Below are 16,957 nucleotides of genomic sequence, written 5' to 3' on the forward strand. Positions count from 1 at the left end.
TAAGCACAGGAATATGGCTTCTCTGCTGTAACACCTTGCCGGTTTAATAGAAGGCATTTTTTTGGGTTCTTTGCAGTCAGGAAAAACATCTGAACTTGTGTATAGTGGTACTGTGCACAAGTTCTGATGTTTTGCCTGCCTCCAAAACCCCCCAAAAAATGCCAGCAAAAACACACCTGGGCATTTTTTTTTTGACGCTAGCGTTTTTTTTGGCATTTTTTGGGGTTCTTTTGAGGCAGACAAAACATCTGAACTTGTGTATAGTGGTACTGTGCACAAGTTCTGATGTTTTGCCTGCCTCCAAAACCCCCCAAAAAATGCCAGCAAAAACACACCTGGGCATTTTTTTTTTGACGCTAGCGTTTTTTTTGGCATTTTTTGGGGTTCTTTTGAGGCAGGCAAAACATCTGAACTTGTGTATAGTGGTACTGTGCACAAGTTCTGATGTTTTGCCTGCCTCCAAAACCCCCCAAAAAATGCCAGCAAAAACACACCTGGGCATTTTTTTTTTTGACGCTAGCGTTTTTTTTGGCATTTTTTGGGGTTCTTTTGAGGCAGGCAAAACATCTGAACATGTGTATAGGGGGTATATATAGGCATATATGTCTGAATATATACCCCTAGACATATATAGGTGTGATAGTAGCAGAAATATATTACTGTAAATGATTTCATTAGCGCAAGCATTTATTTCTGCTACTATCACACCTATATATGTCTAGGGGTATATATTCAGACATATATGTCTATATATACCCCCTATACACATGTTCAGATGTTTTGCCTGCCTCAAAAGAACCCCAAAAAATGCCAAAAAAAACGCTAGCGTCAAAAAAAAAATGCCCAGGTGTGTTTTTGCTGGCATTTTTTGGGGGGTTTTGGAGGCAGGCAAAACATCAGAACTTGTGCACAGTACCACTATACACAAGTTCAGATGTTTTTCCTGACTGCAAAGAACCCAAAAAAATGCCTTCTATTAAACCTGCAAGGTGTTACAGCAGAGAAGCCAACCCCCTGTCCTGAAAGTTTTCTAATACAAACAATCTTTTTTTTTATGGTTCTGGACATGCTACAGAGCTGAAACTTCACATGCACACTTTTTAGACCCCCCGGATCTGAAATCCAAAGTAAAAATAAAAAAATCTCTTTTTTTTTTTTTTTTTTTTTTTATAATTTTTCAATCATTGGCTTTTTTATCAAAAATGACAATTTTTAAGAACTTTTTTTGTGTGATTTTGTGTCTGGGGGGTCTAAAAGGTGTACCTGTGAAGTTTCAGCTCTGTAGCATGTCCAGAACCAGAATAAAAGATCATATAGGTGTTAAAGTTAAAGGAGGCTCCCGAACCACATCCCTGTTCTACTGAAAAATTATCTCTTTTTTTTCATGGTTCTGGACATGCTATAGAGCTGAAACTTCACATGCACACATTTTAGACCCCCCAGATACTAAATCCAAAGTAAAAATCAAAAAATCTCTTTTTTTTTTTTTAATTTTTCAATAATTGGCTTTTTTTTATCAAAAATGACAATTTTTAAGAACTTTTTTTTGTGTGATTAATAGTTAATGGGGCATGACCCAGAACCCTAGGCACTTTTTAGGGGCATTTATTGGGTTTTGGGGCTTCAAAATGGTGTTTTTTGATTACCGAAGTTCGGGTCCCATTGATTTCAATGGGGTTCTGAAATCCGAACCGAACTTTTGTGAAGTTCGGGTGTTCTGGTCGAACCGAACTTTTCAAAAGTTCGATCATCCCTACTTACAACCACTATAATAGTCCTGCAGGGTTTTCTATAATAAATATATTTCTATGAGACTTCTCCATCACTCACTCTCAGATCACTGTGATTGGCTGGAATAACAAAAGCAATGGGGTGGGGACACACCGATACTGAGTATTTTCATGAGTATTCTATCTATCTACGTTTAACTAAAGGCACATTTTTTTATAGTTTTGAATAGAAGTAGAGTTTTGAGTGGAGAGGGATTGGAGCCCATGTCAGGTTTTTATTGCTGTCTCCGTCCTATTTAGAGAGAGTCCCCCTCTATATTTGTCCTGGTGAATGTTATCACCCCAAGTGAAAGAAAATCCCAAATTCCAAGTTGTTACCAGAACTGAGAGGGGGAATCTTGTAATGGGCACACTAATCTTGGTGACAACCAGGGATTTTCTAACTTTGGTGGGATTTGCTGTCACTTCCTGTTTTGGCTATTGGACACAAAGCGAAGAGAAGTCTTTCCAATGGAAAACAGACAGTAATAAAATACTAACAGGAGTTAAAACCCATTCTTACTCTCTCCAAAATGAAAACAAAATTGCCTTTAGTCCTACTTTAATATTCCAAACAGTAAGTTACCATGTTATATCAGGAATTTCCCTTACCCCATCCTTCCCACTATGTTCTGCCCCTCCTCATCATGGTGGCGCTATGTGCAGCCGTGATCAGACACAGAGGATGGAGATGATCCATCAGTACAGAGAATTAAGTGCGGTCATTGTGAAGGGAGAGGATGTTGTCACCTCTACATCTACATCTAAGAGAGGTCACATGAACCCATCAGGGGGGAGGGGACTGGGAAGGACAGAAGTGAGGTCTGGTAGTCGGTGGTGGCTGATGAGCTCCATCTGTACTTGGAGGACTCATGGAGATTGGCTCCATCCAGGGCTGCTGATAGGGGGGGACCACCAGCCCTCTTGTAGGGGGCCCGAGCACACAGGGGGGCCCACACAGAGAGGGGGATTAGTGATGGACAACAAATACAGAAATCTTCCTACAGCACCTGAATCTGATCTGTCCCTCTCCCTGCTATCAGCTTTTATTTGTTGAGAAAGAGACAGTTGTCCCTCACTAATCCCCCTCCCTGTGTGGGCCCCCTCCCAGCACTTATCTCTGCTCAGGAGTTTATTTGTAACTTTGATTCTCTCTCTCTCTCTGTCTCTCTGATCACTGAGCTCCAACTGCCCAGCCTGTGTATTTTTCTCATCGCATCTTCTTTTTTTTAAGATTTTTTTAGATTTAGCAGGAATTATGCAAGTTATGTTATATTTGTGTCTGATAATAGTGATTTTGTTGTAATTTTAGCTAAATACGTCTTTAATATTTTCTTGGGGGAGCCCTGCCAGGTAGTCTGTACGGGGCCCCGCGATTTCTAACAGCAGCCCTGGCTCCATCACACAAAAAGTGGGGGAGGGGAGAGGGTCAGTGGCATTTTCTGCAGATGGGTGAGGGGTGACAATAGAGCAGGTTGGGGGGGCAGAGGAAGAGGAATGGTATAACCCGGTGTGTGTCTGTACAGAGCAGCATAGAGCTCTCACCTTCTCCAGGATGTACAGGACATAAAAAGGAGACACACACTGCTAATATATCATCACACACTAACCTGTCTGCACCCTACACAATTGTATTATATGAATCTGTGTGGAGGAAGTATGGTGGCAGCCATTGCTAACTACTTCTAAACAATACTAGTTCCCTGGCTGTCATTCTGATCCAATGGCTTCTGTATTTTCTATGTCAGTAACCCGCAACAAGTATTCAGACTCTGAGTTCTGACTTATCTCTGATTTCCAGATCTGCGTGATTGTTCCAGGTCAGTGTCCCCAAATACTGAGTCCACAGACAGCCAGGAGAATAGCATTTTCAGAAGACATCCAGCAATGCCCCCTCCATATTCCCCTCAGTACAGGTGTAATGTGAGTCACAGCCGGGGAGTTTCTTGTGTTGTTTATTTTCATTTTACCCGAATACAAAATGCTGAATCATAATCTATAATGACTTTTGGTTGGTTTTATGAAATTTTTTGGAATATTTACAGATTCATAAACTGATCTTGTATGTTACTTTTCCTATTACTTGTATGACATTTTCATTTTATAAATAAACATTTAATACAGATCTCTTCCACGACACCGTGTTACTGAGACTTCTGAACTTTCCAATAAGACAGCCCAGCGCTAGCTGATCACTTGTGGACTGTCTCTCTCTAATTGTTCCTCCATACAGAGACAAGGAGGAGGTGGAACAGAGACAGGTAGAGGGGGGTGTCCTTCCTCTGACTCATCCAGCTTTGGTCTGAATAGCAGGAAATCAAATTACAATCTTCATCCCCGGACAGAGAAGAATGGGTTAGTTGGAGAATTGACTCATCGGCGTCACCTGCTGGCTGCACTGGACTAATATAAATAATTAACATATCACAATATTTCCCATCGATATGAATAAAAACACATTTAAAACATTAATTTATAGTCCTAAACATTATACTGTATTTGAACAAAGAACATCTGTACAACAACACTACATTCCCTCTAAGTCTGATTCATACTTGGAGGACATTGTTGGATAAAGAGAGCCCATCAATAGTACATTACCCCCACCAGCCCAGATTATAACTTAGTTTGTCTCCATCCTGTTATGTGTGGAGCCCCCAGTGTTCTTCCAGTGTAAGCATCTGTATAAGAGCTGAGACATAACATCAGGAGCTCCATGTATGCTGTGTGTTCACCTCCCCAATTCCTGAGACAGGAAAGGGGAATGTCTTCCTACAGAAAATATTAGAATCAGAAGATCCACCACTCTCACTTCCATCATTTAACAGAAAATACAAGAGTTTTCTATATAAAAAATATTTTAAACATGAAGAAGTTGTTTGGTCTGCAGACTGTACCAATGGTCCAAAGCTGGATACTCACTATCCAACTTTTGTGGTTAGACGTCCTTCAGATTTACCTTTTCTATGCAGTGCAAGGGCTCCCAGATTGCATACAAATTGAAAGTGTTTAGGTTTGACCTCATATTATATGGTTTTGGTAAGTCTAAAGGAAAAAGACTTCAGAAAATCGTATAGTGTGTATGGCCCATAAGTTTGACCTACATACAATCCTCTCACTCCTCATTTGTGGTCCTCAGGGTTAAAAAGATCTCAGATGAATGGGGCTCCTGCTGTTCTCTGAGTGATAAAAGTTACACTTCCATATGTCATATAACAGCTGAACACTTCAGGAAATGTTTTATGAAGCTGCCGAGGGAGGAGGGAAGAGGAATACTTTAGAGTGGAACTCTGGTCTGGCCACATCTGGAGTATGCTGTCCAGTTCTGGGCACCGGTCCTCAGGAAGGATGTGCTGGAACTGGAGAGAGTCCAGAGAAGAGCAACAAAATAATAAGGGGAATGGAGGACATCAGCTATGAGGAAAGACTACAAGCACTGAACTTATTCTCTCTGGAGAAGAGACGATTGAGGGGGGGATATGATATCAATGTACAAATACTGTACTGGCGACCCTAGCATAAGGAACAAAGTATTCAGAGAAAGGGAATACAATAAGACACGTGGCCACTCACTAAAACTAGAGGGAAAACGGTTTAACCTTAAAATACGTAAGGGGTTCTTCACTGTCAGAGCAGTAAGGATGTGGAATTCTCTTCCACAAGCAGTCGTATCAGCAGGGAGCATCGATAGTTTCAAAAAACTATTAGATGGGCACCTTAAAGACCACAACATACAGGGGTATACAATGTACGGTTAACAGCAAACACACACGCACATCATAGGTTGAACTGGATGGACGGATGTCTTTTTTCGACTTCACTAACTATGTAATATGTTGAGTCTGCTGAGATTAAATCCAAGATGGGGGCACCCAGCAGCAGCCTCAGAACTTTTGAGTGTTTACACAAGGGATAATTTTACCAACATTAATGGAATGCATTTAATGCACATATAATTGTATGTAAAGATTGTTGTTAGAATGAATGGTCTGGTGACAGAGATTAGAGTGTCAAAGTGCTCTTCTCATCTTCTGGTGTGATCCTCGGTAGATGTAACATAGCCCCATTGAGGTTTTATTCCACTCAGATCAGCCAGTTTTATTTAGATATGACATGTCTGACCTCACTGGCCCAGTCAGCAGTCCAGGTGCTGTCATATCCATCCTCCCGTGTCATTTCCGTCATTTTCATTGTCACAAGCATCTGGAGGGTCATGTTAATAAAAGTATATATAAGAGTATGTTTCAGTCACCGATCCCTAATACCAACGAGAAATCCATCTATTGACAATAGGTCTGAGCCTGTTTAGCAAGACTTAACTCCAACCAAGGTTGAGTGATTAGCTAATTAAGCAAAGGTTAAATTGACATTTTTTTTGTATACAATACTTTTTTATTAGGGTGAAAAAATTGTGGTACAAAAGCGTATATTAACAGTGAGGTAAACAAAAATAAACAATAGTCATTGTTACAGAAAGTATGTATAAGTTCTTATGTCAGATATAATTAAACAACAGGATCAAGAAAAAATAAGACTTCGTATGAGTGGTACCGAGTAGCGGACCTATGACAATTTCCATAATACTGCATAAAGCAGTAAACATTCAAGAGTATATAGAGAAGATATCGTTAAGTACAAAATGACTACAAATTGCAAACTACATCTTTCACAATCACATCGTAAAGATATACTTGTGATTAGGAGCCCATCGGTGGAAATAGAATGTTAGAGTGATCAAACCAAGGTTCCCATTTGTTATCATAGAATTTTGTTGAATTATAAATTACATGGAAATTTTTCTCCATTTGGTTAATCGAAGAGAGTCTAGCCTTTAATTGGGCCTGGGGGAACGAAGAGGATTTCCAATTCACTGCAATCATGCAATGTATGGCAACACATATAGTGTGAATAAGTCTCATCTGAGGAACAGACAAACCAGGTATCGTAGTGAATAAAAGACAATTGGGGAGAGTGAGGTTTATTTGCCTGTTAGAGATTTTGGAGGCAAAATTATCCAGTTGTTGCCAAATAAAGGATATCTTGTTACATTCCCAAAAAATATGGGTAAATGATCCCGGGGCATCACATCCTCTATAGCAGTTAGGGGAAGAAGATGGGAAGATGGCATGCAGTTTAGATGGGGTAAAGTACCATCTGGTTATTAGTTTGTAGGGGGTTTCATGAATCGTGATAGATCTGGTGCATTTTCTGAGGTTCAAAATACAATCCTGCCATTCATCTGATGTGAGATTTAAATTACATTCTTTCTCCCATTTGTGCATATAAGGGAGTTTTTCCTCCGAGATGGAGTGTGTCATACTTTGATATATTTCAGATATAATACCCCTACCTCTAGGATTTTTAAGGCAAATCTTTTCATAGAATGTTGGGCTGGGGGTGTCTGTTAATTGATAGTGCTTTTGGAAAAATTGCCTGATTTGCAGGAAGTTGTAGTGTTCGCTATGAGGTAATTTATATTTGGATTGCAAAATCTCAAACGATGTAAATGTGGAGTTAGTTATAAATTTATGTAGGAATGTTAAATTTCAATCAATCCAATGTTTGAAAATGCTATAATTATGGAGACCGGGGAGAAACTTTGGATCCCCTAAAAACATAGCACCTGGAGGAGCACATGAGATGAAGCCGAATTTATTACCGAATGATCTCCAAAGAGATAAGGATTGTGAGACTAGAGTATTACGTGATGCTATCACATTAATAGGGACATTTCTGGTCCACATTAGACCTGTTATCTGATAAGGTAAAATAGATTCCTTCTCAAAACTAACCCATGGGATTTTCGAATCAGGGATGTGCCACTGAGCAATCTGGGTGAAGCGAGAGGCCAAGTAATATAACCAGAAATCTGGGAGACCAACTCCACCTCTCTGTTGTGTAGTGTACAACACAGATTTGGAGAATCGAGGATGTGAGTCAGCCCAGACAAATTTATTAATTCTCTGGAACTTCGATATGCAAGTTTTATTAAGTTAAAGTTTTATTAATTCTATTTGGGATTGCACGAAACAAATAAAATTTAGGGAGTACAATAATTTTAACAGCGATAATTCTCCCCAGAAAAGAAATGTGATAGGACTTCCAAGCCTTGAGGGATTTTCTGATTTTCAGTAGTAGTGGTGTATAATTTTTGGGAAAGATGTACTTTAATTCCGTGGTAAGGCGTATACCCAGATAAGAGATAGCCTCCATAGACCAAGAAAAAGTGAATGAGCTTTTAAGAGTGTTAAATAAGGAACTAGGGATATTCAACGGCATACCTATTGATTTAGAAACATTAACAGAAAGTCCAGAAATAACAGAAATTTTTTGAAGTGTGTTCAATAGGTTAGGGAGAGAGGTGATTGGTTGTGTGATAAATAATAGCATGTCATCAGCATACATACTCAATTTGTATGTGTTATTTGAGGAGGTATAGCCTTTTATATCTGGGTTATCGATGATTGCTGTGGCTAATGGTTCGATGGCAAGCACAAAAAGAAGAGGGGAAAGTGGGCAGCCCTGTCTTGTACCTCTGCTAACTTTAAAGAACTCTGAGTTACAGCCCGGGAGGCGTATCCTAGTTCTTGGGGAATTATATAGAGCGTGAAAGCCATGGAGGAAACCATTGTTTAAACCGTACCTGGGAAGAAGTTTGTCAAGGTATTCCCAGGAAACGCTATCGAAGGCCTTGTTAATGTCTAGGCTTAGAAGCAAGAGGGGATTGGTTTTTGCGTTGGCATCTTGTATTATATTAGTCGCCAAGCGAATATTATCAGTGATTTGGCGTCCTGGGATGAAACCAGATTGGAACGGGGAGATAAGGGAGGGAATTACTAATGATAGTCTATTTGCCAAAAGTCTGCTGAAAATTTTTAGGTCATTGTTTATTATTGAAATGGGCCTATAATTCTGCGGGAGGGAGTGATCTTTATCCGGTTTGGGAATCAGGGACATGTTGGCCAGTAGCATTTATTCAGGGAAGATGCCACCTTCAAGGATATTATTATAAAGGGTTGTCAGTCTAGGGGTAAGCTGGGGGGCAAATTGTTTGTAATAGAAGGACGAAAATCCATTGTGGGCCTGGGGCAGAGCCATTTTTAAGCGATTTTATAACCAAAGAGATTTCATCTGCAGTGCATGGGGCATTTACTTGCTCTATCTTTAAAGTGGTTAATTTAGGGACAGGGATATAGTCCAACCAAGAATAATCAACAGGTCTAGAGTCATTTGAGGTTTTAGAAAGGAGGTCTTCGTAAAATTTTCGAAATAGAGAGACTACCGTTCTAGGGTTTGTTTCCAATTGGTCGGATGGGTTTTTGAGTTTATATACATGAGGGGGTTTCAGTAATTGATTGAATTTACGCGTGAACATAGTGGAGAAAGAATTGCTGGAGAGAAAAAATCTGGCTTTAGACCATCTAATAGCCTTCCCCGCTTTGTAGGTCATGAGGGAGTCTAATTCAGCCCTCTTGGTATTAATTAAGTCAGCAATCACCGGGTCATGAGTATTCATATGTGTTCTGTAGATTTTTTGTAGATCTTTGGTAATAGCCAGAACTTTTTCCCACCTTTGTTTGTTATGGGCAACAGCTAAACTAATCAATTTACCCCTGAGGACAGCTTTGTGTGCATTCCAAATTGTTGAGATTGATGTTTCCGGGCTATCATTTAGGGTAAAATATTCTTCAATAGCTAAGGCCATTTCAATTTGTTGTGAAGGATCTGATATTAGAGCTTCATTGAGTCTCCAGGAGTAAGGTGTAGGGGAGAGACCTATAAATTCAGTGGAATTGGTATTGATTTGGTGGTCTGACCATACACATGGGGATATAGAGGCATTAATCGAGTTTGATAAAATGATTGGAGTGCAAAAAATGTAGTCTATACGGGAGTATGAATCATGAGGGTGTGAATAAAAAGTGTATTCACTAGCCCCCAGATTTAAAGATCTCCAAGCATCAACCAGCTGCAATGTATTAAGATGGTAGTTTGTGGTTTTGGAGAAAGCGTTAGAGTGTAGAGTGTTTGCTACGGTCCCAGTTAGGGTGTGCGACAGAGTTAAAATCTCCTCCTAAAATAATGTTTGGGGAATGGTAACGTTGCAAAATGTCAAAAAACATTGTGAAAAAGGATGTTTGGGCTTCATTGGGAGCATATAAGTTACCTATAGTCAATTCACGGCCTGCTAAGAGGCCTTTTATGACAATAAAGCGCCTTTCCTCGTCTCTATAAATCTGCTGGACCTCCATAGGAAAAGAGCAGTGTAGTAGAATCGCCACACCTTTGGTTTTGGAGGTTGAGCTGGTGTAAAAAGATTGGTTAAAGGACTTATGAAAGTATGTGGGATGTTTGTCTTAAAGAAAACGAGTTTCTTGTAGCAGAAGAATTTTAGCATGTAGTTTGTTATATTGAAAAAAAGCTTTTTTCCTTTTGTTGGGAGAATTAAAGCCTTGAACATTGTGTGATAAAATTGTTATAGCCATAATGCAGTAAAGAAATTATAGCTTATGGTGTAGTCAAACATGTAAATCATATATTTCTTACTAAAGTTGTAGGTGTGAATATCAAAGTTTATCCATCCTGAGTAACTAAACCTGAATATAAGGGATATCCGGTAAATAACATCTCTCTGTATATAATTGAAAACATTATATCGAACATATGTACCACAAGAAATAAAGTAAGGTATTACGTGTATTTTTATAGTGTAGAAAATCGTAACAAAAACATCAAAAGTGCATATTTTATATTTGGGGTCCAAGGGAAAGAACCTCCTCAGACAACAGAGTAAAATTAGCAGGAGAACAAAAGATCTCCATCTCCGACCAGCTTTCTCAGGTATCATGGATACAAGAGGGAAAAGAATGAAAAACGTAACCCTGAAAGGGTTGAAGAGACAGGGCATATTCACAGTTTCTCCGCTTGATGCATGTCCCAAAACAGCTAGAGCCGAGTGGGGGAAAATCATGTCGGCATGTGAACGGGCAGCAGCAATATGACGATGGTGTTTGACCGTGCATACCTGTTATGTAAATTGAGTGCAAACAAATCTGAACTAACATGCCAGAAGAGCCTCGTATATATAAAAAGAAAAGGGAGAGACTTTGCCTCCGCAAAGAGTGATGAATGGACAGTGGTGTAACTCTCTAGAAGAGCAAGTGGGAGGTAATAAATTGAGGAAAGCAAGAGAGTGAAGAAATAACAAGGGGTTGCATAAAATTAGCTGTATTAAACAATTCAACCCTCAAATGTAGTATTTTCCAAAAGGCATTAGGTGTCACCCATGGGACAGTAAAGTGAGCTTGTGCTCTATAAAGAAACAAAAAAAAAAATTAGAGTAAATCAATTAACCATGTGAAACTGGGTGTAGTATTATCAATTCAGCACTAGGTGTCACCCCATGCAATATTGTCAAACCAGAGAATATCATTCACTGAATACAGTATGGAGAATCTGTTCCAGGACAATATGATCATTTAACAGTGAGGTATAATATCCACAGAACTATACAGTTACATGAAGGTAATCCTGAGAATCTCTTTATGAACCTATTAAGCATCAGTGTCTTTGGAGTCCAAAAATACTGTTAACCCTGGGGATAAAATAAAATTTCCTGAGGGAGCTGAAAATAATGAGGTCAGCATTAAATTGAGGTGATATAGAAACAAAATATATAGAGTAACTACAGAGTCAACCAGATATGACTATTTCAAAAAGGATAGGATTGATTTTGAATATGAATGGTTTTAAACCGAGCCAGAGTTTATCAATCCGGAATAGGGGGTCCTGCATCATGTCTGAATCTGCGTCTGTCTCTACGAGGGGTTGGCATGTTCCAAATAGGGATGGGGCGAGGTGTAGATGGTGTCCGTGGTATAGTGCTTGGGTCCAAAAGGCCTAATTTTATCAATATATCCTGCCCTTCCGGGATTGATGAAGCGATATAGGTAGTGCCATTGTGAGGGACAATCAACTTAAAGGGGAAACTCCAGCGGTAACGAATTCTGGCAGAGGTGAGGGCAGATGTAATCTCCTTTATTTTTCTCCTCCTGTCCAGTGTAGCCTGGGATACATCTGGATAAATTTGTAAATGGATTCCATCTAGCTTAATGTTCCTTGTATTACGTGCTGCTCTCAATATCTCTTCTTTAATGAGAAAGTCTTTCATACAAAGGACAATGTCCCTGGGGGGTTTGTCAGGGGGGGGGGGGGGGGGTTTAGCTCTCAGAGCCCTGTGAACTCTGTCACAAATGAATGCTTGTGCTTCCTGGTCTGGTAATAAACTTTGAAAAAGTTTAGTGGTGAATGCAGCGAGATCCATGATTGATTCTGGGGCTCCTCTAATTCTGAAGGTTGTTTCTCCTGTTTCTATTATCTAAATCCTCCACATGAGACTGTAACTGGGTGAATGCTGTGGCTAAAGCCTCATGTTCCCTGGAAAGCTCATTGTAAGCTATGGCTAATTCATCACACTTGTTTTCTAGTAAGTCTGTGCGAGAGCCAAGTGCAGCAATCTCCTGTGAAAGGGTTGTGGTGGATTTTTGTATTTCAGATTGAAATTTGTTCATGAGTTTGGAGCGCAAGGATTCCAGACTGTTATCTAAATCCATTTTAGTGAGAGGATTATACTCACATTTCTGTGGTTTGCTTGTAGCTGATGGTAGAGCTGAGGATACAGTGGGCAGATGAAGCTCTTCTGGAGAGGCTGCATGGGAGGGGGGGGGAGGGGGCTGGTGCCATCTTCAGCCATGCTGTATCTCTCTCTGGAACGGAGCAGATAGTGAGTGAGAGACTTCTGAGCACCTCCTCTCTTCTTTTTCTTGCTGGTCGGCATGCATGGAGCATAGGAGACACTGGGGTTAATGTTTGGAATGCTTATCAGCAGTTGATAACCTTGTAATTGCTGTGGAATGCCCTTTGAAGGATGGAGCTCTTATATGCTGCTTCCGTTCAGGTCCATGCCGCACATGCTCCCCCCATTTTCCTTACATTTTAAAGCGGAGTTCCGGGCACAAAATTCAATTTCTAATAATTACTGCATTGTATTCCTTACTCTCCGCTGAGTCAGAATTGGATATTCCCATAGTTTTTTTTTTTTCACTTACCTGTTTACAGAGGTTTGTATACTCGCCTTTCAAAGGACTTCCTCCCTCCTGTGCCTCGGCTCTCCTCGTCACTTCCTGCCGCAATGCGTCCTGGGAGCTCTTCCTCGGCCCTCCCATGATGCACTTTGCAGTCACATGGGCGGCCGACCACTGTTCTCATTTCTTGACTCACAGGCCTACGCCCACTGGAATCAGGAAGAAGGGAAGACATTTCCCCACAACGGACTCGGCAATCCACAACAAAGATGGTGCCGCACATCAGAAATTATATAAAGTAAGATTTTATTCTTGCAAACTCATTATTTCACCATTCTAACCAGGATTAGCGGATGTATCGATGTGTAAGGGTGATTGTTAGGGGGAGATTGAAAAAAAAAAAACGATTCTGTGCCCGGAACTCCGCTTTAAGATCAAAACTGACATAATAACAAGGAGCACACATTATTTTATCTTTGACATTATGGTCTCTAAGGGACAAATCACAAGTGATACATTGAATCCCTGATTGATATGAGCTTCCATTAGAGCTGGATCCATGTATATCACCAAAGGGTATCTGCTGTATATGGGGACAAGACTTCATTATACATCTACAGATCTCAGTATGACATATAGCTTGGTCTATGGGACAATTATTGTTCATGGGAAAGATACAAAGTTATCTGAGCCATTCTAAGGGAAGGATGTGGATGAGGACAGTGTAATATAGTGATTGTGATTTTTACAGATAATATCCATAAATCAAGAGAGATGGTTTGGAGGTAAGTGTCCAAATAAAAGCTATTGCAAGAAAAATATATATTTTTTTATCTGTATATGGATACACATATGATAGAAGTAAAACAAATGGTGACAACTAGTGATGGACCAACATTGGCAGGGGCGGTTCGCAAATGCCAGCCGCAAATTTTCTCAAAAGTCCGCGAACCGCGAGTTCACGGCAGGCCCAATTGACTTTAATGGGAGGCGAACTTTAGGTCATATTTGCAGCCACAAAAGATGTACTAGCTGTGCACAAATAGTCCCAGCACATGGACAATGTCATAACAGAACTAGTGCAATTGAAAAAGTTGCCCTAAGTTTTTTTTTTCCAGCAAATTTTTTTTTATTTTTCATAAATCAGGCAGAACTGACAGCAGCCAGTAAATACATTGTCTAATACATATAGGGTCCATTCACACATCTGTAAAATGGGTCCGCATCCATTCCACAATTTGGCGGAACCTTTACAGACCCATTGTTTTTCATTTCCAGTCTGAAAAATTTGGCATTCACAGGATAAAGAAGAAAGTGTTGGCCATTCCAGGCACCAAAAATTAGCCCACATGCATATACCTGACAGCTAAGAACGTAGTATTCTGTGGCTGAAGGTACATTAGGCATTCACATGATACAGAAGTAAGTGTCGGCCATAAAAGGCCCCAAAAATTAGCCCACATGGGTTTAACTGACAGCAAAGAACTTCGTTTTTGATGGCTAGAGGTACAGTAGGCGTTCACGGTATACAGAAGTAAATGTCGGCCTGTATAGGCTCCAAAAATTAGCTCACATGTTTTGAACTGACAACAAAGAACTTCGTTTTTGATGGCTAGAGGTACAGTAGGCGTTCACAGTATACAGAAGTAAATGTTGGCCTGTATAGGCCGCAAAAATTAGCTTACATGGTTTGAACTGACAGCAAAGAACTTAATTTTTGATGGCTAGAGGTACAGTAGGCGTTCACAGTATACAGAAGTAAATGTTGGCCTGTATAGGCCGCAAAAATTAGCTTACATGGTTTGAACTGACAGCAAAGAACTTCATTTTTGATGGCTAGAGGTACAGTAGGCGTTCACAGTATACAGAAGTAAATGTTGGCCTGTATAGGCTCCAAAAATTAGCTCACATGGTTTGAACTGACAGCAAAGAACTTTGTTTTTGATGGCTAGAGGTACAGTAGGCGTTCACAGGATATATAAGTAAGTGTCGGCCTGTATAGGCTCCAAAAATTAGCTCACATGGTTTGAACTGACAGCAAAGAACTTCAATTTGATGGCTAGAGGTACAGTAGGCGTTCACAGTATACAGAAGTAAATGTCGGCCTATATAGGCTCCAAAAATTAGTTCACATGGTTTGAACTGACAGCAAAGAACTTCGTTTTTGATGGCTAGAGGTACAGTAGGGGTTCACGGTATACAGAAGTAAATGTCGGCCTGTATAGGCTCCAAAAATTAGCTCACATGTCTTGAACTGACAAAGAACTTCGTTTTTGATGGCTAGAGGTACAGTAGGCGTTCACAGTATACAGAAGTAAATGTTGGCCTGTATAGGCCGCAAAAATTAGCTCACATGGTTTGAACTGACAGCAAAGAACTTTGTTTTTCATGGCTAGAGGTACAGTAGGCGTTCACAGGATACATAAGTAAGTGTCGGCCTGTATAGGCTCCAAAAATTTGCTCACATGGTTTGAACTGACAGCAAAGAACTTCGTTTTTGATGGCTAGAGGTACAGTAGGCGTTCACAGTATACATAAGTAAATGTCGGCCTGTATAGGCCGCAAAAATTAGCTCTCATGGTTTGAACTGACCTCAAAGAACTTAGTTTTTGATGGCTAGAGGTACAGTAGGCGTTCACAGTATACAGAAGTAAATGTCGGCCTGTATAGGCTCCAAAAATTAGCTCACATGGTTTGAATTGACAGCAAAGTAGAACTTTGTTTTTGATGGCTAGAGGTTCAGTAGGCGTACACAGTATACAGAAGTAAATGTCGGCCTGTATAGGCCGCAAAAAATTAGCTCACATGGTTTGAACTGACAGCAAAGAACTTCGATTTGATGGCTAGAGGTACAGTAGGCCTTCACAGGATACATAAGTAAGTGCCGGCCTGTATAGGCCGCAAAAATTAGCTCACATGGTTTGAACTGACTGCAAAGAACTTCATTTTTGCTGGCTAGAGGTACAGTAGGCGTTCACAGTATACAGAAGTAAATGTCGGCCTGTATAGACCACAAAAATTAGCTCACATGGTTTGAACTGACAGCAAAGAACTTTGTTTTTGATGGCTAGAGGTACAGTAGGCATTCACAGTATACAGAAGTAAATGTCGGCCTATATAGGCTGCAAAAAAATTAGCCATTCAATGGACATGAAATGCCTTTTATGCCGCTGTATTTAGCGAAGACAAGGACCAGGGATTGTTGTGGGTCTGGCAGATATTTGTGGCCTGTGATGAGGAATTTCAATGAAACATGATCTACTGGTGGTCACATGTGTTGAATTTCTCAGAGATCAATGCCTTATTTATTTTTATAAATGTGAGGTGGTCTACACTGTCATGAGCTATCATGATCCCCGCTGCTGTGCTGAACGTCCTTTCGGACAGGACACTGGACGGGGGCAAGCCAACAGTTCCAATACAAATTGTGCAAGCTCTGGCCAGAGGTCAAGCCTGCCCACCCAGTAGTCCAGGGGTTCATCACTCCTCAGAGCATCCACATGGGCCGTTAACCCGATGTAGTCGGACACCTGTCGGACATCTTTTTTTACGCTCCAACATTTGAGCCACAGAAGCCTGCCTTTTTCCAGAACAACGTGACGACGGCATCATGGAAGGTGGAGTGTTGGACAACTGTGAGGAGACAAGAGAAGAAGGAGAAGAGGCTGGACGGTGAGAGCATGGAGTGTGGCTTTGTTGGTTCTGACGGTGTTGTTCCCACTGGGCTTGGTGATGGGATTTCAAGTGCCTTCTTAAGACGGTTGTCCCTAGGTGAGTGTTGGGCTTACCGCGACTTATGCGTTGACTGCAAAGGCTGCAGATGGCAACACTGGTGTCAGCAACGGACAGATTAAAAAAAGCCCACACTGCGGAGCCATGTGCCGGCGTCCTTGGAGCGCCAGATGTGACTGTACATGGTTGACGGCTTGCTCCTGATACATTTGCAGTCTGCTTTGTACCTCTTGTGCAATGCAAGTTCTGCCTGCCTTTCCTCCCTATCTGCCGGTCCATCAGTCTGCCAGTTCTACAAATAATTGGCTAGTAACTGTTGTCACTGTGTGTAGCACAGTTAACACAGCAAAAGAGGTCAAATTTTTGCAGGAC

At 40.7% G+C, this 16,957-nt stretch overlaps 1 protein-coding gene across 1 annotated transcript in view; it reads left to right on the top strand.

Moving 5' to 3' along the window:
* LOC309553054 (uncharacterized protein) overlaps positions 1-16,957 on the top strand; it is a gene marked incomplete at its 3' end in the record, with an annotated part of 310,864 nt that overhangs the window by 192,104 nt on the left and 101,803 nt on the right. Inside the window, exon 4 of the mRNA XM_082253952.1 lies at positions 3,571-3,589. Within this exon, the coding sequence (XP_082110078.1) occupies positions 3,571-3,589 (19 nt within the window). The remainder of the gene's footprint in view (positions 1-3,570; positions 3,590-16,957) is intronic.

This window comes from Pelophylax lessonae (genome assembly GCF_965119305.1).
Source record: "Pelophylax lessonae genome assembly, chromosome: 4".
NCBI classification, from domain to species: domain Eukaryota; kingdom Metazoa; phylum Chordata; class Amphibia; order Anura; family Ranidae; genus Pelophylax; species Pelophylax lessonae.